The 25,553-nt window shown below is 54.6% G+C and overlaps 3 protein-coding genes across 3 annotated transcripts; 1 reads left to right on the top strand and 2 right to left on the bottom strand.

Annotated features, from left to right (window-relative positions):
• Positions 1 to 502: 502 nt before the first annotated feature.
• NCLIV_038750 (putative DNAJ domain-containing protein) lies at positions 503 to 5,883 on the bottom strand (the record flags this gene model as incomplete). Its single annotated transcript, XM_003880784.1, has 9 exons — positions 503 to 622; positions 949 to 1,148; positions 1,695 to 1,796; positions 2,318 to 2,477; positions 2,897 to 3,019; positions 3,373 to 3,491; positions 4,016 to 4,217; positions 4,699 to 4,811; positions 5,760 to 5,883. The coding sequence occupies 9 exons, from the start codon at positions 5,881 to 5,883 to the stop codon at positions 503 to 505; spliced, it is 1,263 nt and encodes a 420-aa protein (XP_003880833.1).
• Positions 5,884 to 8,518: 2,635 nt separating this feature from the next.
• On the top strand, positions 8,519 to 12,751 carry NCLIV_038740 (hypothetical protein; the record flags this gene model as incomplete). Its single annotated transcript, XM_003880783.1, has 7 exons — positions 8,519 to 8,803; positions 9,433 to 9,640; positions 10,169 to 10,521; positions 11,085 to 11,230; positions 11,646 to 11,721; positions 12,005 to 12,056; positions 12,705 to 12,751. 7 exons carry the CDS (start codon positions 8,519 to 8,521, stop codon positions 12,749 to 12,751), a joined length of 1,167 nt encoding a protein of 388 aa, XP_003880832.1.
• A 1,148-nt stretch (positions 12,752 to 13,899) lies between these two features.
• On the bottom strand, positions 13,900 to 25,508 carry NCLIV_038730 (conserved hypothetical protein; the record flags this gene model as incomplete). Its single annotated transcript, XM_003880782.1, has 23 exons — positions 13,900 to 14,036; positions 14,543 to 14,596; positions 14,756 to 14,826; positions 15,176 to 15,326; positions 15,882 to 15,989; positions 16,421 to 16,531; positions 16,790 to 16,936; positions 17,494 to 17,622; positions 17,951 to 18,002; positions 18,512 to 18,610; positions 19,084 to 19,127; positions 19,611 to 19,734; positions 20,300 to 20,409; positions 20,651 to 20,777; positions 21,385 to 21,441; positions 21,833 to 21,945; positions 22,318 to 22,415; positions 22,844 to 22,970; positions 23,083 to 23,181; positions 23,848 to 23,908; positions 24,246 to 24,328; positions 24,782 to 24,919; positions 25,307 to 25,508. 23 exons carry the CDS (start codon positions 25,506 to 25,508, stop codon positions 13,900 to 13,902), a joined length of 2,442 nt encoding a protein of 813 aa, XP_003880831.1.
• Positions 25,509 to 25,553: the final 45 nt, after the last annotated feature.

Here is a 25,553-nt window from a genome sequence, read left to right as displayed (position 1 = left end):
TTGAAGAGCTCCCACAATGCTGCACGGCTACGTAGTTACTTGCCAGGGACCAAAGGCTCTGCTGAACGGAGGCACGTGCTCCGACAAACACTCCCGGACGCTTCCCTTTTCCCGTCCTCGTTCACGCGCGGAACTCAGACTCACGAGTGTTGGGAGATCAGAAGAACCGACTGCGCGGATAGGGGGCCAAACAAAAAAAACGGGAATGAACAGAAACAAAAATTCCATTGACGTCGATTTCGTTTCCCGCAAGCAGCGAAATCCTGTCAAGATCCGAAAGGCGCATAATGCCGACTCACGCGACCAAGGGGTGTTCTGCTTAAAGGCACCCTCGCTTGCGGCAAACCTCCACAGACTGCATATCTTCGCGATGCAGACTTCGCCTTTTCACCCTTGCCGCTGCACGTTCGGATAAAAAGCTGGAGGTGTACACACACACACACACAACCGAAGGGCAGAAACGACGCGGCGAGCCGGCCGGTACAGCTCACAGGCTTCTCAGCTACTTGTAATAAATCCACACATAGAGAATACAGACCCACATCAACACCTGGCCCCAGTTGATGTCGAAACGGCGCCGGTTCGACTCGCGAGCTTGCTCCTCCGCTTCGGTCTTGCGGTACTGAAAAACACGCAGCATTGCAGGAACACCCGAATCGAGGAGACTCTCAGAATCCCAGTGTGCCCGCTGCCCCGCGCACCTCGCCGCTCCAGTCTCAGGCTCTCCACAGCTTTCCTTCAGCAGCGTTAGACGCAAAATTGCCGTCAAACGCAGCCGTCGCCACACGGAATGGAAGACGCAAACACGCAGAGGCACTCCAGAGTCCCCACGGGAATGAAAGGCCGCCGTTCTCTCCGGTTCAGAGCAAGATCCGTTTGCGGCGTCACTCACGAAGGCAAAATATACGCTTGCGCGCTCGGCGGGTGCTAAGAACAGCGTCTCCTCACCTGGTCTGCCACCATGCGTTTGAATAACTCCTTCTGCTCCTCGTTCAGAGTGTTGGTGAAGTCCTCCCACTCTGCAATGTCCTTTTTATCTTTGGGCTGGGCGCCGGTGAGCTTGTTCGCGCTCTGCGCACCGGCTTTGTCTGTCTCCTTGGCCTGTTCAGCCGTCTCTTCGGCTCCAGGCGCCACCGGCATCTCCTGGCCTGGACACCACGCAAAAGGGGGAAGAGCGGCGCTGAGCGGAAAAGGAACTTACTGACCGAGGCACACAGAACGCGGCGGAATCTTCGAAGACGGGGTCGCACAGAAGCGGCAGAAACCGCAATGAAGAAAGCACACGGCTGCCGTGCTCAGCCAGTGGGGTTTCAAACGTAGAAACTCGCGGACTCAAACCGTCTCCGAGAAAAACACGCCCACACAGGAATGAAAAAGTACACGCGCCGCCGAGTCACAACAGCACATGCCGCGAAAAACGCAGAAAGCATTGCCGAAATAAAAGAAACACCTTTATACGTGCGTGTAGACACATAGAGATAAGGAGGTAGATACATTCAAGAATTCATCTGCCCCCGATGACAAAATCACGACGCTCTGCTTGCGGTCAGTCCCCTCATACAGAGAGGACGGAAAGATATCTGGTGTAGGACGAGGTGGCAGCTCTCGGAGGCAGCACGTGACAACGCAGGGGATTTTAGCGCAGGACTCGTGAAGGACGCCGACGGTGGAAACACGTGGAAGATGCGCCGTACCAGCAAATCTTGCGCGGAGTGCCGCAGATTTCAGGTGGTTCATTTGCTGCTGCTGTGTCTTAATGGCGGCGGTTGACGGCGTTCCCATGGTCTTCAGATACGCTGTACAGACAGACAAAACGCACAGCCGCGCAAACCAACCGATGCAGGGGCCTCGTCCACTTCCCAGCCACAGATTCGTCCAGTGGAGCACCTGCGTTAGAAAGTTGTGAAGCGCTTTGCTTAATTCGGGAACAGCCCGAGATATCCTGTTTGCATTCCGCGTCTGTCTTCGCGACGCCTAGAACTGCGCCCGTCCCAAAGGAATTGAACACGCAGCGGAGGAGCGGGAACGGCGAAACGTGCCGAGCAAAAATAACTTGAGCCATCGACTTCTTCTCATTTTCGTGCACCTTGACTCTTTTCTCAAAAGTTGACAGGACGCGTTCGGGACTACCTGTTTCCAGGCGTCAACGACGTGAAGAAAGGCAGCCTGTCCTCCGCACATAAACATCGACGTCTGTGTACCTAGACATATATATATATATATATATTTACGCAAATGTGTGTATACACAGATTTTCTTCCGATCACCCTTTCTCTTCTTTCCCGCGGAGGCGGGAAGCAGTGTAGAGACAGCGCACCTGTCACACGGATCAGTTCTTGTGTTCTTTCCGTCAGCACGCGGTTGGTCGAGAGCAGCGCCTTCAGCAAGGCCAAACGTTTCGCGGGGCTGTCTGAGAAATTCCACTTGGCCAGGCAGAGACTCGCGCACAGGACGCACGGGAAGAGAGACCGGAAAAACTGAGGGGAAAAGCAAGAGAACACCCAGATACAAGGCGCACGCATATAGTTGGGCGCATGTGTAGACACGGTTACAAGGTTGACGAGAACGGCGCTCACATCTACCGAAAAATCCATGCGCACTGACGTATATGCATAGCGGGCACGCAGATGAAGACAAATAGATACGTTCACCATTATGTACTTCTGTGCGCGGCGACATTCGCAGTCAGCATAGGCAGCGTGTGTTTCGCTTTTATTCTTGCACGGTCAGGAGACTCGGAGACGAGACGGCAAGCGGGAATATGTTGCCCGAGGGGCCCAGGTTGTGCATGCACATAGCCTAACGTGACCAAGCGCGGCGGCGTTTTTCTCGCCAAAAAAAGGCAAAGAAAGCAGAGCAGAGAGCCGGCGTATCGGGGTTTCTGTGGGGGACTTACGTGAACTCTCTCAAACGGGACGAGCGAGCTAACGTAGGGCAAGAAAGCAAGCGAGTCGCCGTTCTCAACAAAGCGAATTTGCAGTTCATTGCAGAACATGGCTAGGTTGTACACGACGTAGATCTGCACAATCCACCGCATCACCATAACACGAAACTGTAGGCGGCAGTTTTACGTTGCATGGCGTGTATTCAAACGAAAAAACACGCTGACTGTTTGGAAGTGACAGTCGCAAAAAAAACAGAAAATTTTTAGAATTGTTGGTCCATCGGGAGATCTGCCGCTCCCTGACTCGTTCCCCTTGGCGTCAGAGACGATGAGGAGGTGGAAGGCAGCGGAAGGCTCGGCGGATTGGAAAACCCAGATCGAAAGAAAAGACGTCCCACAGTTCGGAAAGACACGGGGAGCTTTCGAAGCAACCAAAGAAAGGAAATCCACTTCTCTTCTGCCTTCCCCAGCATGAAGCAAAAACTTACTTGGCGAGCAAAGGTGACATGCCTCGGATAAGAAACAAGGAAGCCGACGCAAAAGCACAAAAGATGGGAAACGAGAGACAAACAAACAACGATTATCGTCGTCTTTTCATCAGTTTCGCCTGCGGGAAGCACAGAACCAGAACAACGAATGCCGAATATGTGAAAAAGCGTCTCCCTGTCTGGCGGGCGACTTGTGAAGAGACCGACTTTGCCTCAGGTGTATATACAGCAAACGGATCCAGAAAGATGTGCCATATGCAAAGACGGCCGCCAACCGGACTCCGCTCCAGATCTCACTTGTGGAACTGCCCTCATTTGCATCCCAGAGCTTCCGTTTCCACTCCCTGTTTTTGGATCGAAACACCCGCTTCGGCGTTTCCTCCGCGAAAACGGTCAACCGCCGCACCCCTGAGTATCTGGGCTGGCATATCGCTCTTTCAAGGATCTGTCTCTTCCGAGGTTCTCGCTCTTCTCAGGTTCTGTCTCGTTTCGTATTCGGCGTATCGTTAAAACGGGAATGCGAACTCGATGTTGCCACCCACCAAACGCTAAAAGCCGTACACAGTCTATCCCGGCAAAGGGAAGGACCGCGAAGACAAGAAAGCATGGCGCGAGAGAGAGCGCAAAACGGTGAATGACGCACCGTATTTGTAATCCCCGAAGCGATCGTAATTCGATCTTCGCGTGTCGCTCATCAGCACCTCTTGAGCTTTCTTGATCTCCATAAAGAACTCCTCATTTGTCATTTTGGCGAAGCCCGAGGGGCGCTGTGGAACTGCGCCGCCAGATGCCTCGGCTGCCGCAACCTTGTCAGGATGAAACTTCTTCGAGACGGTTCGATACGCCTGTACCAACACCAATTGCCCTTGAAAACCGGAACTTCAATGAAAATGCACGATCAAAAATTCCCGAGGAGAAAAATATGCACTTACATACACAGGAACATATTTATGTGGCGTGTCCCCGAGCGTTCTTACGAAGGAAACGCATCTGAAACGACGAGCGGCCAGCTGTGTTGCCTGGCTTTTTGCCAGCTTCTGCTGCGAACGAGAGCGACCTGAGCTCATCCGACTCCAAAGTGTGAATCAAAGCAAATGAGCACGTGGAGATGACATCGCCACGGGACGCAATGAAAGCGATCCCACGACGCTTGCCGAACATAGAGGCGAACCTTGAAGACGGATAGCTTGGTGCGTTCGGATCGGTCAACTGCCACGTTTTTTGAGACTGCTTGTCGAGACAACTTGCATTTCCCTCCGTCTTCTGTTCGGCTGTCTATACACGCACAAGGCTTCGCGGGAGCAAGTATGCGCGCCTTCGGCTCACCTGCAAAATGTCATTCTTTGAAGCCATCACGTCGACATCGAGAATGGTATAGAGGTCTCGGCGGTCCGTTGGGATGGCAGCGTAGAAGAGATACAGCAACATTGCCGTCAAAACTGCAAAAACACCCGACACATTCACGGAGCAGAGACGCTGCGCATAACTTTGTTCCCGACCGGGAGCAACTGGCTGTTTTGTAGTCCTCACGAAGATATACAGGCCTCGCTGTCTCGTCAACATTACTCCCTTCGCAGATATCGAGGACAATCTGGAAAATTGCCGAAGGGCGACGAATGCAGGAGCCACGGCCAACTGGAGTGGTACTGTAATGTTAGCCGAATTCCACGCTCGCGGATTCCGATCCCCTAGGTAGAACTGCAGGTACATTTCCGGCATCTAGAACAGTATCCAGATACTCTGCTGCAGACCACATGTTGTCAAGCCTTTGTTGATGCTATCTATGAAGTAAAAGGCGGGTGACGTTTCATTCCGAAGAACCGATCCGCGTGGCAGGAATTCATAGCTATCCACCTTCACCGGGAACACCGCACGCACCACTCTGCGAAGGCCCGAGCGGTGCGCCGGGAAGAAAAGGTAAACCTCGTGGACACGCGAGGCTTTGCCTTCCGCAAACTGCCATATGATCCACTGGAAAGGAATTGCGTTCTTAGTAGACCGTAGCGATAGATTTCGACAACCCGCCGCCAACGTTCCCTGCCGCCCATACGGAGGGACGAATACAGAGGGCGTTCTGCAAGGGTGAGAGCTGAGGCACGCGAGAGAGAGCTGAGAGTCTGAAATCATCGACTGTGGAGATGTTTCCAGCTGTTTGAAAATGTTCCACTGGTTCGATCCTCTCCGGAAGCGGAGTTCCTCCCGACACAGAGCCTCGACAGGGTTGGGACTTGGGCACAGCAGACTGAGAGTTGAAAACAAAGATACGAGTCGAAGAGTACGTGTGGAAGAAGGCAGAGCCAGCGACGCGTGTTTCTAATCGATGGTAGGCATGCGACCTCAGAGCATCTGCCGATTTTTCCTGGGACACGAAACAATTTTTGACTCACCCGGCTTCTTGAAGAGACGAAGCCATTTACGACCACGATCAGGGAGATAGTAGTAGAGCGTCGGGCTTAGCAGTGATGTCGTACAAAGTCCGTAAACAAACGATTGACGCAGAACTTCATCCATGGTGACCGCGGAAAAGAAGCGAATCGGGAAAAATCAAAGGTAACACCTCTGGTGTGTCCTGGCAAGACGCAGCCACAAAAATGTGTCTCCTGAAGAGCGGCCGGTGTCCCAGGAAGGGCGCAGTGAACGATGGCTACACTTCTCCGCTTTACAGATAAGTCCGAAACCCCGCCGGTCTACACGGTATATGAAGAGAAAAGGCAGTTTGGCAGTTGCTGACAAACCAGCCCCAGACATGGCGCATGCAAGAAAAACTGCGGTTTGCATGAGACCCCGTTGTCACTAGGCATCGCGCGACCGCGTAGTACGGAAGCATCGCGGCCGTTTCCTCCTACAGGGGAGGCGAGAAGTTGGAAAAAAGGGAGGTTACTTTCTATGTTCAGGATCATCTCTAATAGAAACTCCCACTTGCACATTAATGTATCCTCCAGCGATAATTTCTGCACGTTACTTCGCACTCTTACAGACGGCTATTCAGATTTCATTCAGACACGCGCGCCATCGTGTTCCCTAGGGTACCTTTGTCTGTCTAGGAACGTGCCACGTACCTGAACAACAGTAAGACGACCGCTTGACTAAACTAGGCATTTTTTGAAAGATCCCTTCTCTCTAGATGGCGCAGTCACTGCACATAGCCAGTATCGGGGTTCCCCTGTATTGGTCGGGTCTTGTGCGCGACCATGCTGACCTAGAGTTGACGGTTCACTAAGCGGTGCGTTTCAGTTGTCCAGAAAGAGGGTGCAAATGACCCAAATAGCAGAGAATTCTTCCTGGAGACATCAAATATAGAGGAAGATGCTCCGGAAGAGGAACGGACGGAGTGAAGAACAGAAAGGCCTGCGTCAGCCATTACCCTTGAAAACATCTGGTTTTGCTCTTTCTGGGATGATGCCGGGTTCAGGCAATGGGTGTGTGCGGAGAGCCGCACTTTACTGTCATACAGCAGGTCTCTAGCACTATGGAGACGCGTATTTTTCATCTGTGCTTTCGAGTTTCTCTACAGATCTCGTTGCTGGACTGAGAGCGGCGTGCCTGGGCGACACCTAAAATACGTTTTCATTTTCCGTGTCACACCCCTAAAACGGCATTCAGGCCCCTTTCGCGGTTTGTTAGCCAGGAACACCTTTCCGGGGACGTTCACTTTGTATAAGAGAAGATGGGACACCGAAGAATGCCTTTTGTGTTTGCTGCTTTACCTGAAAGGCCAGAGCAACCGTACACCGATTTCCTCTCGGATCTGCAGCGGGAGCATCCTCTCATATTCTGAGGACTGTAGGTGGTTCTCTGCATACATCGATGACGTAGTGGGTCACAGGAAAAGCTAAATACGTTATTTAGCCGGGAGTTGCTTCATCACATAAATCCACCCTTGAAAAAACGTCTCTGGCCGTAGAAAAATATGCGCCATGATCCCCCTTCTTTTCGTCTCTCAAGGGGGAACTTCCTGTCTTCATCCAGCAAGCGAAGAAATAAGTCTTCGCTTTCCGGAACGGCCATACTGTCAACTTTTGGCCCGTTCTTTTTGGCAATCTATCACAGCAGTCTTGTCATAACATAACGACTCAACGACGTTAACTAAGGCTGCGGGAATTGTAGTCGGCCTCAAAATCCGTCTGTCAACGGGGGTATCTCAACTAGCTTCTTTCGTACTCCGTTCTCGAAAGTACAGCTGATAGGAGTGTAGCATCATTGGACCTCATTCCTACATATGCTTTTCTGAGGATGATGCGATACTGTATAGAAGAATGCCGTATATAAACCCTGGCAGAGCGTCATCTAGGTACACGGCCTAATGGCGCATAACCGATAGCGGTTTCGTTTCTGTTAGTTCGTTGGGCACTGCAGGCAACAGGGAGAGTTTTATCACGCGGGCCAAACGCCACCTTCGTATTCGTACCTTAGAGGAGATCGGCACTGGTACGCGAAGGTAGCTTTGGGAACCCACGTGTCACCTGTGCTGTCGAGCGTGGGTACTGGATGGGAAACATCTAAGACAACCTTCACAGGAAGACAGCTCTTGCCCATTCATGTGAAGCCGTTTAAGGGCGCGCCTTCGCTCTTTCCTGTAATGACTTGGCACCTAAAGAAAACAAACCTAGCCAAGTTTAAAGAAAACAGCAGAACTATTCTTTATTTAACCGCGGAAGGTGTAATAGCTCTGGGCGAGATGTTGTTTGCCGTCTCGCCTCCCGATGATGGGCGCCGCGACAGTTCTCACTGACGTCATGCATTGTCCATGTGCATGACTTGAATTTTTTGTTTCCCCCAGCATCTCTTCCACATGAATAGGCCTGTACTTCGGCTTTAAAATGGTGAATTTCAAAAAAAAATGTCGATGGTGAGACAAAGTTAGACAGTATCATCATTTCGCTTCGTCACGAGACAGCTGTTTTTCCGAATCCGAGACTCGCATGGAATTTTGAAGGGGCTCCGGAAAGAAGCGAGTAGCTTTCGGTTTAGCTGTCTTACCTTTCTTCACTAAATTCGTTTGTTCTCGTAAGGGGGAACAAGGACGAATACCGCAGTCTCCCGTTCCCCCTTTTCCCATTCCTGTGCATCTCCTGTGATTCACCGCGGGTTGCTCCGAGGTTTTTCCCTCCTCCAGTTTCTGTGCCCCCGAAACACCGTGCGCAAAATGGGCGGAGGAGCCAGCCGGGACCGTCAAGAGCTCTCTACTCGGTTCAGTTACGGACCTCAGCAGGTTGTCTTCATTCCTTCCAGTCAGAATCCAAATTCTGGAGGACGACCTGGAACGCCTAACATGCCTCTTTCGCAGCCGCCAGACCCTCGATTCGGCGGCCCGCAAAATGAAGTCCCTGCACCAGCTGGCCCTGAAGCTGTTCCGCGGCTCAATGTACAGCAGACTTGCGTGGTCAAGAACCCAGTCAACTTGCACAAACACTCTCTGAAGTGCTTCCAAGTAGGCAAGGGGAGGCAGCAGGGAAGCTGGAAGATCTCTGTCGTGGCTGATCGCTCCATGCCGTACCGTACTCCGAGCAACCGGAAAGCCCCTTTTCGGCCTGGAGGAGCGAGTGCCTTTGGAGGAATTAACGGAATGCCGACCGTATTTGTGTGTCCTTGAAAGATCTGTACGCGAACATCTGTGAATACATCCATGCATAACAGAGTACGCGATTGGAGTTCCACAGAATTCGAATACTGCTGCTCATGCCTCGTTGAAAAGTCGACTCAATTTTCTCACACAAACCAACTGCAGAGCAGAAACTAAGGAGTTCTCAGCTGTCCCTTACTTTGCGGGCGGCCGTATATCCCGTTTTTGCATCCGTTCGAAACTCAACCACAGGCCTGCCAGACTCTAACGTTGCCCTGTGGTGGGCGAATGCTGAAGACTACAAAACTTCCAGTAAATACACCGTTGGAGGTGACGTGTGTGTGTGTGTGTGGATACGCTGTGGGTTTGCCGGTGGGCAGATGTCTAGACAAAATCGGCCGGTCCCATACTCGACGGGGAAGGAACGCTGTATTTGGTCTTCGCTGTTGCCGTTAAAGCCTTCCTCGATTGCAAACGGTGCCGGTGTTTGCCCTCAGGACCCAGCCTACCCCGACCGTCTATTTTTCTCGTTTCTGCTGGATTCTACCACCGAAGTTGATGTTTCTGTTCACTACTATGCACAACAACTTACGGATGCGGTAACAGGCGCACCGTCCTTCGTTTCCCGCCTTTCCTGTCCAGCCTCTGAAAGTTCGCGGCGTTTCCCCGCAGCGATGAGCCAGCACTTCTGCACAACCCCCGAAGGTGCGACGCTTGCCTTTTTTCTCTATTCTCATACAGAAACCGTTTCCATGCAGTCCGAACAACGTTTGGATGTGCCGGCTCCACGACTGCAGACTGTACGCGGGCTCACGCCTGACTAGAGCTTCTTTTTCTTATCTTCAGTGCATGTGTGCCCTGAGAGCTGCAGAGCACGTGAATTGCCAGTGTACGTAGCCCCTGCACACGTGCTTTGCGTGCTTGCACACGGTGGCTCTTTGCAAAATGTCGAGTCCGCGAGAAAACGCGACTTGCTGCCGAACAGCGCCCCGTTTCTGTAGTACATCGAACAAAGGTACCCGGCTCACGCTGCTGTGTTTGTCTGTGCCTTGGCTGGTGAGTCGCTGCCGCGGAAGTTCGGAAACCCGTTCGTACAGCTCCTTGAATTCACGCCCTTGTCGAGTTTCAGCCATCAAGAGTTGCCCGTGTGGCAGTCCCCTTCCTGCGTGAGGCGGCTCGTCGGCCTTCACGCGCCGATCGCGCCTCTGTCCCTTTCTCATGTGTGGTTTTCAGAAGCGCTTCTGCTCTCGGATTGGCAGCAGCAAGCAAATCTCGAGAGTGAGGACGAGGACGAAGACGTCTATCCAATTACCGTGTGTCTTCGCTCCGTGCCGCCGGCCCAGTCTGGTCCCACTCAACAGCCGAGCATGGTCAAGAATCAGTACACGTTTGCACGGATCCTTCGTGTGCCACGGGGAGGAGGAGGCGGCCCCGCCACCGACGCGTCCTCAGGATCTGATCCCGCGGCAGGCGATGTGTCTGTGAGTAGCGGCGCCGGCAACGTCAGCAATTCTCCGGGACACGAGTGGCGAGCTCAGATCGTCAAACAGAAAATCCAGTTTGGCACGAGAACTTTCGAGGTTCAGGTGCGTCGAACAACTGGAAATGACTTGAGAGCACGTGCTTTCGTGTCCCATTTGCTGAGCGTTGGAGAGCTTCTCACCAAATCTTTGCCACTCAAAGTGCCGTGTACGGGCCCTTTCGACAGGCTCGCCAGTCACTCGGCGAGTCTCTCACGAAAAGCCCTAGAGACGCCTCCATCCTTCTCTCCTGCATTATTGAGGACTCGACGGCGCTGTGGAGACACGACGGGGTGTCTCCCAGTGTTCCGAAAGCGCTCCGTTTTCAGATTCCGCAGTTATGCCTCAGCTGCAGGAATGTGAGATCTTTTGTACTGCGTGAGATCAAAATACTGGAGATGTAGCAAATTTGTTTCGTTTCAAGAGACACTGGAAAAGAGGTCGACTCAGTGGAGAGACATGCTCCCGCGGTTCACGGAACTCTCACTTGCATTCACGCTTCACGGGACTGCGACGTTTGATTCTGGGCCGGCAGACTTCGCATGTGTCTCCCGTAAGTGCTCTCCGGTAGGAAGAGTGCGTCACTGCTTCCACAAAGCGGCCGTCTGCGTCGTCTTCACTGTGCCCAGGAAATCTTTGGCATTGAGCGCGGAAACAGCACGGAGATGCAGCGGCTCCAGTCTGAAGCACGCAGCAGCCACGCTGCAGGCTCGAGCGGCGAAGACGCAGACTCCAAACACTTCGGGGATGGCCATGCCGACAACCTTGCCGGGAGGTGCGAACGAGAAGAAGCGTTTGTTGCTTCTGTTGCTTTGTTTTTGTAGTCGCAGTGGTGTCTGACGCAAGCGTGCGGGGAGCCTTGTCCCGCAAAGGGATCACCAAAGGGACGGCAGAGGCGCGCAAAAGAGGGTGCAAAGCGAGCGCGGGGTGAAAGGAGGGAAATATGCAGACTGCGGCCAAAGGAGAGGCAGGGAAGCAAAAACGGAGAGCACTGCAAGTAGGTTCGGGGGTCGCACTCCCCTCGCAGCCCTTTCACCTGCACGCCGCGGGCTCGTGCTTTGTGGCTACAGCGGTCCGTGGTTTTCTCTCAGTGGAGAAAGTGCTTCCGAAACATCTGGGGGCTACTCTCTGTCAGGCCGCTGGGTCTGCTCCGAGTTTGGTTCTTCATTTGTTTTTGCGGGTTTTTGCAGAGAGTGTGTGATTTGCTTGGCCGAGGAGCGCAACACTGCCGTCTTGCCGTGCAGGCACATGTGCCTTTGCAGTGGGGTAAGCGATGAGCATGTCGGTTCCACCATAGAAATGCCGTTGTCAGGCGTGGACCGGTGGAGCCGAGTCCCTTCCCTTGGTGGACAAAGCCGCACAGAGGCATTCGGAGTCCAGGCTTGGGTCCAATAAGGTTTTCAGCGAAGCCACGTGGGCGCTCCCGCGTGCACAGAAAAAGCCCGGTGACACGGACGTGTGTCGAGAATTTAGAAAATATGGCGTCGTGTCTGGAGCGAACTGAACACAGCCTCGATGTGCTTGACGCGTGCGGGTTTGTGCTTCACAGTGCGCGAACATCATGAGGATGCAAAGCAACAAATGCCCAATCTGCAGGCAACGTAAGCAAAGGAAAAAACGTTTCGTCCACTGGAACGAGTGACAGTCACCGCGGTAGTATCGCGCGCAAGAGGAACTCTTTGGTGCAAAGCCACGGTTCACGTAGTGCGTTTCCTTGCGGCGCCAGCCGTATAGACACAGCTTTTTGGGGGGAGGTATGACTGTGATTTCAACGCAGATTTGTGAAACTTTGCGGTGTGAGAGTTCCCTGGAAGAGTCACACTCAGCTGAGACGCCAACATATGTGCAAAAGACGGCGGCAGCTTGAGACTGCGATCCATCTAGTCAGTAAAAGAAGTTTCAGTGATGGCATCCTCCCTGGCGCAGTGCGGTGTAGACCCCCTCAAAGAGACAATTGCGTCTTGGGAGCTTAGGTTGACACAAATATACGCTAGAAGAAAACACCCATTTCTGTGCCGTAGAAGGGGGAAGACGGAACACATTTCGCCAAGCCGGCACACTTTTGTCAGTAAGCGATGCATGAGTTGTTCCGCCCAGAGCCGTCAGAAGTCTACAGTTTTGGTTCCCTGTGTGAAAGCAGTATCCCTTCCCGAGGTCGGCATCGGTCATGCGCAATGAGTGTTTTCGCAACGGGCTCAAGCTCCCCCCCATATGCGGCGATTGTGTGCTCGCGATGTGAATTTCTTCAGCTGTAACTTCGCTCCTCCAGATCACCATGAAAACGAACCCGGAGTAGGCGAAGCCTCCTTTTCCCCCCGTCTTCTGTGGTTCCCGTGTAGTTTGCATTCACACGCCGCAGCATAGACATGCTCCGTGAGTGATCTCCTGCTAGGGAGAACACACTTCCCGTTCTGTATAGCTCGTCATCTGACACCAATCTTTTCAAGCACACCGAACCAAACCAATGCCCACGCATCCTGTCTAACGCAGTAAACGAATTCGTTTTTCCAGCAGCTACATCAGCGGGGCGCCTCACCTTGGATGCGCTCACGCATTACCAGGCTTCAGCTCTGTTAGTCGCCGCGGTTGACCACGGCGTCGTATGGACAACAGCGGTAGCTTAGCTACGAATATTTCTGCCTTGTGTTTTCTTGGGATGCTAGACACTCGTGATTTACGACTGTTCGCGCAACTGACGCGCACTGGTGTTCGATGATAGATGGGCCTCTCTCCTGCGGGCCACGGTGGCAGATGTGGTTCTCTGGAAGGGCTCCGAAGAGTTCGGGAATGTTCAAGACTGCGGGGCTCGATGACGCAGACGCGCGCATGTCTAGGTCTCTGTGAGACCGCGCTGAAAAAGTGGATCCGGCAGCGCTGCATTTTTGGCGACAGCGGGAGGCCCGCGGTGGAAAAAACACCTAGAAGTTGTTATCTTTAACAAGATCACAAAAGAGTCGAGTCGTTCCCATGAGCACTAGAGACGTGTCGGCCGCATTTATTTCTCAAAAGGGAGAAGCATCACACACTTTATTGAACGCAGATCCCTAGAAGCGATGTCCGCCCAAATATACTTCACTAAGTGAGACGTCGGGCCAAAAGAGCACTACCCATCTCCCATAGGCGAGTGAACTCGACAAGAATTACTCATCTCACTCATTTGCAGAAACGCATCGGTGACAAAAAGTACGCTAAACACAGGGCGCACAAACTTCTTCACAACGTGTTCCGGAGAACTCAGCTGGTTGCGCTTGAGTGGAGCTGCATTGGTCATGCCACTGGTAGACAAAAGAAGTCGCTTCCTGGCGACCTCGAATCAAGACACGCGGCTTACAACGACTGAAAAGTGCCTGTCCAGCCTCCGTAGATCATCGGGGTGGAGACTAGACCTGCAGGAGCCGCGACAGCTTCTCAACAGAGGGAAACAACGTTTGACGCCAAGCTCCGTCAAACCCGTGAGCCCGAACACCACATGTGTGTCATGAAACCAACGACGCCAAGAATCGCCACACTCGCAGTGGCGCAACCAAGAATGACTCCCAGAGACAAGCCTGTCTCCGACGAGCTGTCGTCGGTTTCTGTGCCTGAGGAAAAAGAAAGTCACGCAGCAGGCAAACGCATTTTTGTCATATGCGAAGCTGCAGCTTAAACACGAATGCACCACGGTTTCGCGTCACAAGAACAACACGCACATCGGAGAGAAGCTGTCACCACACTATATATGCGTTTTCGCAGCGTAGACGAAATCTTAGTCGCGTAGACCTTGCAGCTTGATTGCGGATTCACCGCACTGACGCACGCGTAGAGTGAGATACGCCGACCACTGAGTCGCAGAAGAGCGAGATGCCACGGGGACAGTGTGTGTTTGCGACAGGCTGCTGCGGTGTGTTTGTGCGCGTCCTCTTCTTATCCCTCACTTTTTGTCGTCGCCTGTGATCTCAGAAGTTACCTGCAGACGTGCTCGCTAGATCACGGCTTACAATAGTATGCACACATTCAACCTGTCGAGTCTCGTGTGACTAACGGTGAAGAACACTGCTGAGTGAGTTTGCCGACACTCTCTGTCCACAGAAATGCAGAGGTGACCTACTTGGACACTCATCCGTTCCGTACTTTGGCCCTTTACAGCTCCCAGCTTCTGTCACTGAGAAACCAAATCGCGGAGACAAAACAAAAACGCACACTTTGAGGGAAGCGCAAGCATTTTCTTGCTTCCGACTTCTGGTAAAGCAGTCAGCGCTAGCCAGACAAACCCAGAAAGTGCATGGATACGGCTGTGGTGTGTGTAAAAAAGTCTACTCACAAGGGGAGTCGCACGTGCCTCCCCACGCTTCCAGTTCGACGGTCCTCGTGCGCTGGCGAATTCCTTCACAGCTGCACAAACGGAGACACGCAGCAAGAAGACATGTTTAAAAATCCACTCCGGTGCCCATGTTACTGCCCCGCGCGTTTGAGTGTGCGACCATCACAAGCCTCAAGGCAGTGTTCGTATTTTCTGAGCTCCCTGCCTCTCTCACACCCAGAGAAAGGCCCGCAAGTTTCTCAACAGGCACACATCTTGCATGTGCTCATGGCGCAGGATTAACGTTTCCGTCGAAATTCACCTCTCTCTTGCGACCTTGCGCGTATTCTCGAAATCGAAAAGCAAGCGACTCTTCGCTCCGTTCACGTGACTGTGGATCCTATAGACCCCGCTGCAACGGCATGCATGTGTATTGCTTACACACTCCTACAGCTTCCCCAAGCTCCCCACTCTCCGGGGACACACGGAACCCCGATCACGCCGACGAAAATTTCCCCTTCACCAACGCCGTCCACGACGTAAAGACCGCGGAGTAGGCCAGACTCTACAACGCTGCCGAGGTCTTGGCGGCCTGCAGCAGAACGTCGAACAAAAGGCTGACAGAACGCCAATAAAAAATTCAACAGGAAGTTAGGAATATGCGTTCCACTGCAGCATCCGCCATACAGGGACTGGCTGCTGTCCAGCCCCAGATTCTCGCACTACATCATGGGGAATCGATGGTTTCACCAGACTACACGCGATTTCACGTCGTTTACTCGCCTACCAGGAGAATCTGCAACAGGTTGTCACGCACGTTTTTACTTGCGCGTTCTGGCCGACACACAGGGCTTTTTCTAAGCTTCCAAAGCGATTCCAGCTGCCGGCGAATGGGTCGAAAAGCGTTTTCTCAACAAATCACCTTGACGATGACACACGAAAGCGCTTCCCCATCGGGACGGCACGACAGAAAGACAAACACCGAGGGCCAACCCACCGCAAAGTGGATCCAGGGCCCCTATGCCTGCGCCTGGAGCCATCTCCCGTCTTTGCGTGCGAAGTCGTCTCGACAAAAAAGCGTAAGAAAGAATGCGAGAACCAGCCTGAGCGTGAATGCGGTTGCGTAGGCAGCGACGGCGGCGCTTACGAGCTGAGCTCATGAGGGTCTGCCCGTTTCCTCCCCAGGCGAAAGCCTCGCCGGTGTTGAGGAGCGCCACGAAGGACCGAGCCATCGACACCAGTCCATATGCACGACCTGCACGCCAATTGTGAGACTCAGAAGAGCTATCCACAGAGTCGACGCCGTTTACAGCAGCTGTGGCGATGCTGAGAGGACGATGACTTTGTGAGCGTTTTTCCACCGGCAGGAAACACCAGATGACGAACATGTGAAGATGACCCGGGAAAGCCTTGAGCGTGACCCCGGCGTGAGCTCGTGCTATAAACGAATCAGCAGGAAGAAGCCCGCGAAGGACGTGGTGTTGGGAAAAAAAGCAAGTACACATTTGTCGCTGGTGGATGAGGTCTGTGCGGTGTATGGTCCAAAAGGACTAAACCAGACGGGCACCAGAACGCGGAAAACAATCTCCCTAGTGTTCGTTTTCACACATACACGGCTCATTCCAAAGTGTCTTCTAGGAAGTCGGTGAACACCGACACAACAGAGGTGGTGTTTGGCGCTCTCACCAGAGACAAACGATTGGTTCCATCCGTCGCCTCCGCCTTCTTTATCCCCCCAGGCATAAACGTCGCCTTGTGTGCTGACGATTGCGAACGCAGACTTGGACGCGCCAACAACTGAACGCACAGATTTTTGCGCGACACACTTTCAAACACTGACGAGGAAACGAGCAGCACATGCAGCGCCGCTGGATGCACACTGATGCCTGGAAGACGCCTTGTTCAAAAACCGTCTGGGGAACACACCGCAGCAGCCATTCAAGTCGACTATGGCACAGCCTCCCGCGGAAGCCTCGCACGAGAAACGCATTAGACGAAACGGAGGCGCGCGTCTCCAACTCCACTCGAATCAAGAAACTTTTCCCAACCACCTACCTTTCACGCCTCTACGGCCTCCCGACAGCACATAGCTGGGAACGTCACCTCCTTTTGCTGCCGTGCCCCAAGTGACAATTTCCCAAGACCCGTCCGCTGTAGGAGGCTTCTTCACCGCCATGGCCGCATGCTCGTTGAAACGAACAACTGCAGCAAGTGCACAAGACAAAAACGATTGCCCCGACAGTATCCCTGTTTTGTACCTTCACACTGACAACAAAAACATACGGGGTGTGCAGTGCACGGACAAGGCTCCCAGGTCGAGTGCGCCCTGGCACGCCGCCCTGGCCATGCAGGAGACCTCACAGACGGCTGTCTGCCGCGAGTGTTCGGACCCCGCTGCCGCATCAAATGTGATTGGTATGTCGAGCTTTCGGACGATATCAACTGGAACAAAGCACTTGGCCAAAAACAAACAGTCTTGGATTCTTCACATGCAGTCGCAAACTCGCAGTGTGTGGCGCGGGAATCCTCCCGAATGTACAGGAGATGCATCCGAAACCTTCCTGCGAGGAAGTCAGACGGTGCACTTGGCAGTTTCACAGAAAGCCCCGGTTCCTCCACATCACGGCCCCATCCTCCCAGTGGACACAGCGCACACGCAGGTCAATAAGAAGCCGTACCCGTTTGCGAAGCTCTCGATGGAAACGGTGAAAAGGGAAAAGACGACTCAGTCGCGCAAGCGCGTGAGGCTTAGAACTCACCTGAAATACCCTCAACGAGTTTCGCCTTCACATCGGAGAAGTTCTGCGAAATTGTTGGTCTCTGTCCGACAAATTCCTCATTGCAGAAAGCGCCTTCATTGCTTCCGAGTCCCCAAATGTAAACACCACCTGAAGGCGGAGGAAGTGACCAACTCGGAAAACCCTACGGATTGAAATGCGCAGTGTGTTTCCCACGGTGCCGCACAACCTCGGAACAAACCGTCAGTCAGGCTGCTAGGCTAACAGGAAAGGTTGGACGACAGTCAGACGTCGGTCGCCAAAGGTGCGCCCAAGCACGCAATTTCTTATCTTAGGTGCCGAGCGACTCTGTCCATTTGGTCCCTTCATCGGAGCCTTCCGCGTTTTTGAGAGGTTCGATTCTTCTGCTATTTAACTTCCACCCAAAGCGCCTGTTCGTCGGCGCAGTTTTGCAGCCCCAACGTGCCGTCACACTCACCCTTGGCATCGAAGGCCGCAAAGCACGTCTTCTCGCCAACAATTTTCTTGATCTGAGGGAAGCCAGACAGACCAAACGGCGTCACAAGAGCAGGGAAGCAGGAGCAGAGCAAACCACGGTGAGGGGGAGGGCGTTCCCAGCAGCGTGCTTGGTTTTCGCGTGTCCTAGGGGATCCAGTAGTGTCCTAGGCGGCCGTGGCGACTCACGAACACCTCTACAGCCCCATGCGGCCCAAAACCACAGACGCGCCCTTCGATGCATCCGTTCGTCTGCAAGGGGGTTCACATTGTGCGTGTTTAGTTGCCGTAACCTCTGACTCGCGAAACGGTTGCGTCATTCACGACCCCCCAGCGAGGCCGACAGGGAACGCACTGGACAGCGCTGGTCCACGTATCGAGGCTGCCTTCTGGAGTGCCCACAACGTGTCAGCATGCACGACGTGAAGGCGCCCCGACACCACCCTTTTCTTTGGACCTAGCGCTGGAAGTCCCCCCTTTCCTTTCCGCCTGTTTGCACACAGGTATCTCCGACATGTTCCGTTTCTGGCGACTCCTCGCTCACCTCGACGCCAGAGAGCCGACTCGGCGCTACCATGCCTTTCCCCCAGGTGACCACAGAACCGCCCCCAGTCAACGCGGCGAAGCCGACGTCGTTGGCGACCTGAGAAGACACGGGAGAGTTTTTAAGAGCACAAAACCTTGCCGCACAGCGCACTCGCCGGGGGTTGCTTCCCCAGATGCTCCAAAAGGAAATCCGTCGTAACGGCATTGACCCAGAAAAACTCTTCGGTTGTTGTTCGCGCCACTAGTGTGTGTAGCACGCCCCTAAAAGAGAATCTCCAGTCTCCGCCACATTCAGCAGCACGACGCATCCCTGTTTTCCTTTTCGTTTCTGCCCAGCTTCACACCCCCCCAAAACGTGGCGACGCGAGACAGCTTGGCCTGTGACCACCCGAACACCGGAAGTGCGGCTGCTGTTTTTTTGCGTTGTTGACCAAGGGGGTGGAGATATTCACCGGAAGGTTGTGCGTCTCTCTGGCTGCCTAAACGTCTCCGAGTTGACGCCGGACAAAGTGCAAAGGTCATGGCTTCTAGATCTGGACATTTGCGGCAACGCTGTCAACGTGAACTCACAAGATCGACTACGCCTGTCGGCTCCGGGGAAGGAAGCGTGCCGCCTGCCAGCACGGACACAATCCGGACAGAGAAGAAAATCATCGAGTTCACAGCACGATTTTCGCCTTGGTAAGCCTCTCCGTGACGCGCGAGTCTCGTCTCGCCACGCCTCGCATAGCCCGGCAGCAGCTGCGTAGGGTTGCTCCGGAGCGCTTTTCTATTTTGCGTTCCACGTGGAGGATGCTTAGGGGCGACGCGATTTTGAAAGGTAAGAAAACCCCTCTTACGCGAGAGACTTTCTTAACCGCACGCACAACTGCGCCTTTCCGCTCTATTAGGGCGGACACGGATAAAGAACACCGGCCAAGACGTCCCAGGAACGAACACGAGTTCACGCCCTTTGAAAACCGAAACCGCTAAACGCGTTGAACCGCTCATCTGTGTTCCTCAGTCTCCACCTCCCCCGCACCCCGTAGCAGTGCCAGCGCAGCTGCGATACACTTCGGCTGCATATGTATGGAGGACAAGTGCTCTGAGCAACTCACCGAACTGGTCGAGTCCCCACGCGTACACCGAACCTCGGAGGAGCAAAACAGCCATGGCGCCTTGTGTGGCGACAATTTTCTTCACGCGTTGATTGCGCGCGGCGTCGAAGCTCGAGAGGTCGCCCTGAGCGTTCACCGCCAAAACAAAACAAAGCAGAGTGCAGACGCAGCGACCCATGACCGCGCCGGAGATGCGGGACAGCCTACATCTGGAAAACGGCATCGAGACGCGACAAGATTTCTGAAGAGACGACAGAAAAGGGGGCGCTGTCCCCGCGTTCCCGGTTCCTCCCACGCCTCGGCAGGGTTCTCAGGGGCATCGAGGGAGTGCGTACAGCATCCCCCATCGCTCCGATCGCCCGCGAGAAACCAGACTGGCCTTCGCACCGAGCGCGGAGTACCTTCACCGCTTTAAAAAGAAGAAAAGACCGTTGGAAAGGCAGGCGCAGGGCCCTACTGGCAATGCAGGTGAATCTGTTCGTGAGTGTGCCGTGTCCTGTTCGAGAGGAGAAGCATTCCAGGCCACCCCATGTACGCTCGTGATGGGAGACTGCAACAGATACCCGACCACTCATGTGCCGGGGCTTGGATGGCTTCTGTGAGCCTGCTCAAGAAGACTCAAGTTCGCGCGATGAAACCCTAGTTTCCAGTTCCCCGCTTGAGGGTCGCGGCCAAGAGTTCGCGCTCACCTGTGCCTCTGCGCTCATCGTCCCGCCCCGGTCGGCATCGCCGAACGCGAGGACAGTGCCGTCGGCAAACAGCAACCCGAACGCCCGTCCTTCCCGATGGCACGCGATGCCTGGATGAAGGACAGCAACGCCTCCCAGGGGAAGAGTGGGACACCCGGTGGAAAACGGGGGAGAAACAGATTCCTACAGAGCACAAAAGCTCAACTGGCCATATGGAGTGCTCCCGCGCAATTGGAACTGAAAAGCAAACCCCGCCGAAGCGGGGTCCGTGTCGTCACGCGTTCTCTGGAAAGCACTTCTCTTTTCTCGTCCCTCAACAGCTGCCTCAGTGGACTGCGAGGGGAGCATTACCTTCGAGCATGACCGTCTTCGGCCGACTCTTCTGGATGGCGGTGTTCACAGCGTCCAAGTTTGTGCATGCTACGGATGCAGTGTTAGTGCAGATGATCTGGGACGTCGGCGCAGTTGTATGCCTAGGCTGCAAAGAATGGAGCGCCGAGAACAGAAAAACGAGCTCTCAAGGTATGCACATGTATTCGCTGCTGGCCACGCCTGCGAACGAGTTTTTTCCCCCGAACGTGCTTCAAAAGATACCCGGAGTAGGCTTGCAGCAACGAGCAATCTCTCTCACGGCGTTACAGTTGTGGGCGACACGGAGTTCGAAAAAAAGCGGATTTAGTAACAACGAACGCGCAGCCCGTAAAAGACAGAGGGAACTCCACGTGCGTGCACAGAAAAACGGGCGTGGCGAGGGAACTGCGTGCAGACGGCAGAAGAGTCTCTCGGCCCGTCCTGGAGCGCTGCAGAGCGACGGAATCGCACGCCGTCTGAATAACTGCGCGCCCGAGAGTCAGTCTGGCGCGGGAGCTTGCGCTTCATGCAGGCACATCCCAGTCGGAAGGCTCCGACCCTCTCGGGTTCCTGAACCGTTTTCCAAGGCATCCACGTCCCTCGGGCAAACGCCTCGTGTGTGCGAAGCTCGCGCGCCAGTGGAAACCCAGTTTCCCGCGGAGCCTGAAGGTAGCGCCCCCACGACCCTGCCGCGGAACGGGCTCCTGCGCCTGGGCAACGCATCTCGCTCTCACCGTGAGGCCCTGGCTGATCGCAAACGTATCCGCAGCGCCGCATGCGAAATCTGCATGCTGCAGCACAGTGGCCAGCCGAAAAAGTAAGAATCAGATTGAGGGCGGCTCGACGAAAGATCCGGGGCCTTCTCCCTGACACCGCCCCAATTCGTGAGATGTCCACTGCCGTGTGCGTATGTACGCGACTACGCGCGTGTACAGTCTCGCGCAACCACTCCTCCTGTGACGATCCAGAGAACAGCGGCAAACACAAACCACTAGGCGAGAACGCCGCCGCAGGCACACTCTCCGAAGCGATCGTTGCGGTTGCCCCAGTCACGAGAGAGGCGCATTTGCCGCATGAGTCGGTCAGAGTGATCTCGCGAGTGCTCTGCATTTCGCGCGCGCGGGGGGGGGGGGGGGGGGTTACTGGTTCTCCTCCGGCCTTGCCTCAGCGGCTGGTTCGCACCTCCCATGACGATAGAACGTTGTTGGGGGGGGGGCCGCCGTACGCCGGCACGCCAAATGTTACAATCGCCGCCGGGTTCGTGCCTTCTGGGACAAACTGCGCTGCGAACGCCCCTGGGCAAAAACCATACACGGAGCGTGCGCGCGTCGGGATGCAGATGCACATGAAATCGATCAACAGCATGCAGTGGTGGTTTTCAAGAAGGCGCACACGAGTCCAGCGACGCACGATCGCATGTGCCCGACCCAACGGGGGTGGCTGTCAAATCACGCATATCGTTTTCTTTACGGCGGAGTTTTCAAAAGACCGACAGGCTTCCCCTTCTTCATGCCCCACGGCGGCAACTACGACCGTGCAACCTGCTGGAGACGAGTCAGGCATTCCTGAAAGGAAATGCTCCGTTGAGCCCGGTCCGATCCTCAGCGAAAACCAAACAAGCGACGCAAGACTTGGACCCTCTTGTGCAGCCGAAAACTCGAGCCTACCTTGAGTGAACCAGAGTTTGGTTACTTTTCGGTCGGCGCTCAATCGAAGAAGACCCGCGGTTCCCGGATTCTGCGAAGCCAGGCTCTCGATCGCTGTTCTGGTTGGAAAATGGGAAACACATCCATCAGCGTACAGAGCCGTTGGCTTCACCGGAACGCCCGACGACAGCACAGCCACGTTGCTCCCATTTATCCCAGTGCAGGCATGCGTTCAGACTGTGAATAGGTTTTCGCCGGCGGGGGTGCTCGGCGGAGGGTCGACATCGCATCTCTGGCTTCACTGGCAACACAAACGCGTGTTACGTCGCTCAAAACGGCTCTTCCAGAACATGAGCAGGGAGCGTTGATCGACACTGTCGAGTTCGCGACTGGCCCCAGCAAGCGAGGCAGGCGAAACTACCGCGGGGCCCTACTACCTCGGTAGAGTAAACGACGTTTCGCGACATGGTTTGAACTGCAAATCGCCTGGGCGACACAGCTGGACGCCCACCCTTTCCCCGCGTCTCAGAAGGGGAAGAAAACGTACCGTTTGTCCGAAGAGTCTGTGTCCGTGTAGCTGATCAGGTTTAGTCCCTGAGACGCTTGCGTTGCGATAAACGCGGAAATGCCGCCAGCGCCTCCCATCTCGCTCGCTGTTGGTGCCGCACCCCCAGCTGAACGACACAGAACGGCATACCCGCTCCAACACAGCCTGGTTTGCGACACAAGAGGAACAGTGAAGCTCTCGCCCCCCTTCGTTTGACACGACTGGTCGGCAGCATCTACCTTGTATCGCGTCCCATGTTACGTCGCCAGAGGTCGTCGATGCACCCGCAGAGTGCTCATCAAGAAGCGTCGAGGAGTCGGTCCCCCCTTTAACAACGCCTGAAAGCAAACAGCATCCGAGCAGCGGCGCCGTCTGTTTCCCAGATACGGAGCACTCTTGCCCCCGAGGCACACGTCTTACACCTACACGGACGAGACCTCGGGCGAGCTCAGGAACGCGAATATCTGGTGTCGACGTGACGGAAAATAAAGACTCTAGAGGCAACGCTGTGTCCGCGACCTTCGCTACTCAAACTCAGTTGGGGTGTGCATATGCCTCGTGCTCCATAGGAGCGGTGTGCAGGCACATACACACACAATGTCCCGCATGCATCGCGTGAGGTCCAATCCTCCTTCGGCCCACGATACCTGCTCTTTCAACTACTCCACAATCCCCGCCCGTAACCCGTCAATCTTTAGTCTACGTCGACCGCGCCAGAAGCGAGAGTCACGCGGCTTCGCCACTGTCCAACCTAGCTCTCGAGACAGACAAACCAGAAACTAGCGGCATGGAGCAGCATGCAGTGGCAGAGGAAAGAAAAGCAGCAGAGTCGAATCGACGAAGAAAATGCGGGCTTAAAATTAAAATATTCCCCGGGAGAAAGGTCGTTTTTTTCAGCGGAGTTAGAGCGGTGTCTTTACACAGGCCACGTGGCAGCGTTCGAGCCAAACGCCGTCGGGGCGTAGACTGACGAGAAAACTCCGAAAAGGTTCTGCAGTACGTACATTCGTATTTGCCAGTGATAATGCGATGAGGCTGCGCGCTCATGCTGCAGACGTCACCGCACTGATAAGAAAGCAAAGGAAAGAGGAATGGCAAGAAATGCACAAAGAACCCGGGAGCAAGCATGCATGCGGTTCATCAGGGCATTCGCCCGGGTGTGCATGTCTTTTGACAACTGCTGGACTCCATTTGCCACGCCCCTCCACATTGGGCGCTGCTTCTCTTCACAACTGCCCTATCGCTCGACCAGCGGCGCCGCTAGTTGCGTAAGCTAACCTCCACCTTTGCACGAAGCGCAGCCGACTGGCGTTCCCTCTGTCTGGCTCTTGACGAGAAACCGGCAGAAACGCATGTGTGTCGAGTGCCGCCCCCGGGGCACGGAACGGGGCGAGCTCCATACCTTGGCTGCAGGCATCCCGCTGGCTTCAGCGCTCGCTGAGTCGCTTCCCACTGGCACAACTCGGCAAGAGAAGAAACCGTCACCTGAAGCAAAAGGCAAAACAGGAAAGGGTTCTGTTGCGTGTGTACGATTCGAAGCAACGACCGACCCGACAATACGGTGTATATACACGCTGCGAACGCGTCTGTGCCCGGTGCATGACCCATCTGAGCAGGCAGCCGCCACACACAACACCAGAACCGGTCGCGCACAGCTGAAGCCTCGTCCCTTCCGCCAAACACCCGATCCACGAGTGGGAAATCACACGTCTCTGCCCACACGCAGGCAGACGCGAGTAGGCTCCACAATCTGATGCTGGGTCCCTGACCAGCACAAGAGACAGACTGACGCCAACGCCCAAAACCCGCGAGTCTCCCCGAAGAGCGCCGACGCCCCGACCGAATCTGCACCATCTCACGGGTTCAGGCTGCGTCCTCTCGCGCCACCAGGTGAGGCGTTTAGTCTCCTTGTGCCCTGAGGTGAGAGTCCACACTTACAGAGCCTTCGCATCTGATCTAGGCAGTCACGTTCGGCCGGACACGCGCCAGTGCTACTTTTCCAGGTCGCCGATTTGATGCTGATAACCATGGTGCCGCAGGTCAGCTCCACAGCCATGCCTTCGGGGCCTTCATAACCTGGCGAGCAGAAACAAAACACTAGAATACACTTGATAAATAGCGAGTCGGCATACCTCGCATGTGTCCTTAAACAGAGTCTCGAGGGCCGACTGTGTCAGCCAGACCATCGGCACACGGCTGTCTTTACTGACAAGTTTCCACAGCGGAGAGAGGCCGTGCCAGCGGCGCTTAGGAGCGTCGCGTCGTTATGCAGTACAGCGTCAAAACGATTGGAATTAGTAAGCCGAGTGCACCCTCTCTCAGCCCTGAATCAAAGAAAACCACCGTGCCGGCTGAGACAGACGGTTTGCACAACAAAGAAAGTGAACAATGGGGCGTTTCAGACGGAGTTCGATAAGCGTAGTGTGACAGAAAAGGTGAAAGTAGAGTGGTGCTGGGACGTACTTCGTGCCTCGGAAACTTGAAGAGAAGACGGCGCGTCATGCAGAGGCGTCAGCTCCTCGTTGCTGAAGGTAGACCTTTGTCTCCAGAACCCATGCGCGTGCCAAGGAGTGCTACCATCCGTGGCCACTTCAAGCTGTCCAGCAAGAGGTTGTTTACTGGCCCGACGAGGTAGCACGGCTACAGCCGTGTCCATGGCAAGCATGGTGAAAAAAAAGAGGAGTAACAGCGACCGCAAAAATCTTGACAC

The sequence above is a fragment of the Neospora caninum genome, chromosome IX (genome assembly GCF_000208865.1).
Source record: "Neospora caninum Liverpool complete genome, chromosome IX".
In the NCBI taxonomy this organism is placed as follows: Eukaryota; Apicomplexa; class Conoidasida; order Eucoccidiorida; family Sarcocystidae; genus Neospora; species Neospora caninum.
Note: the sequence above shows the minus strand (reverse complement) of the source record. Positions and strands in the feature narration are given on the sequence as shown.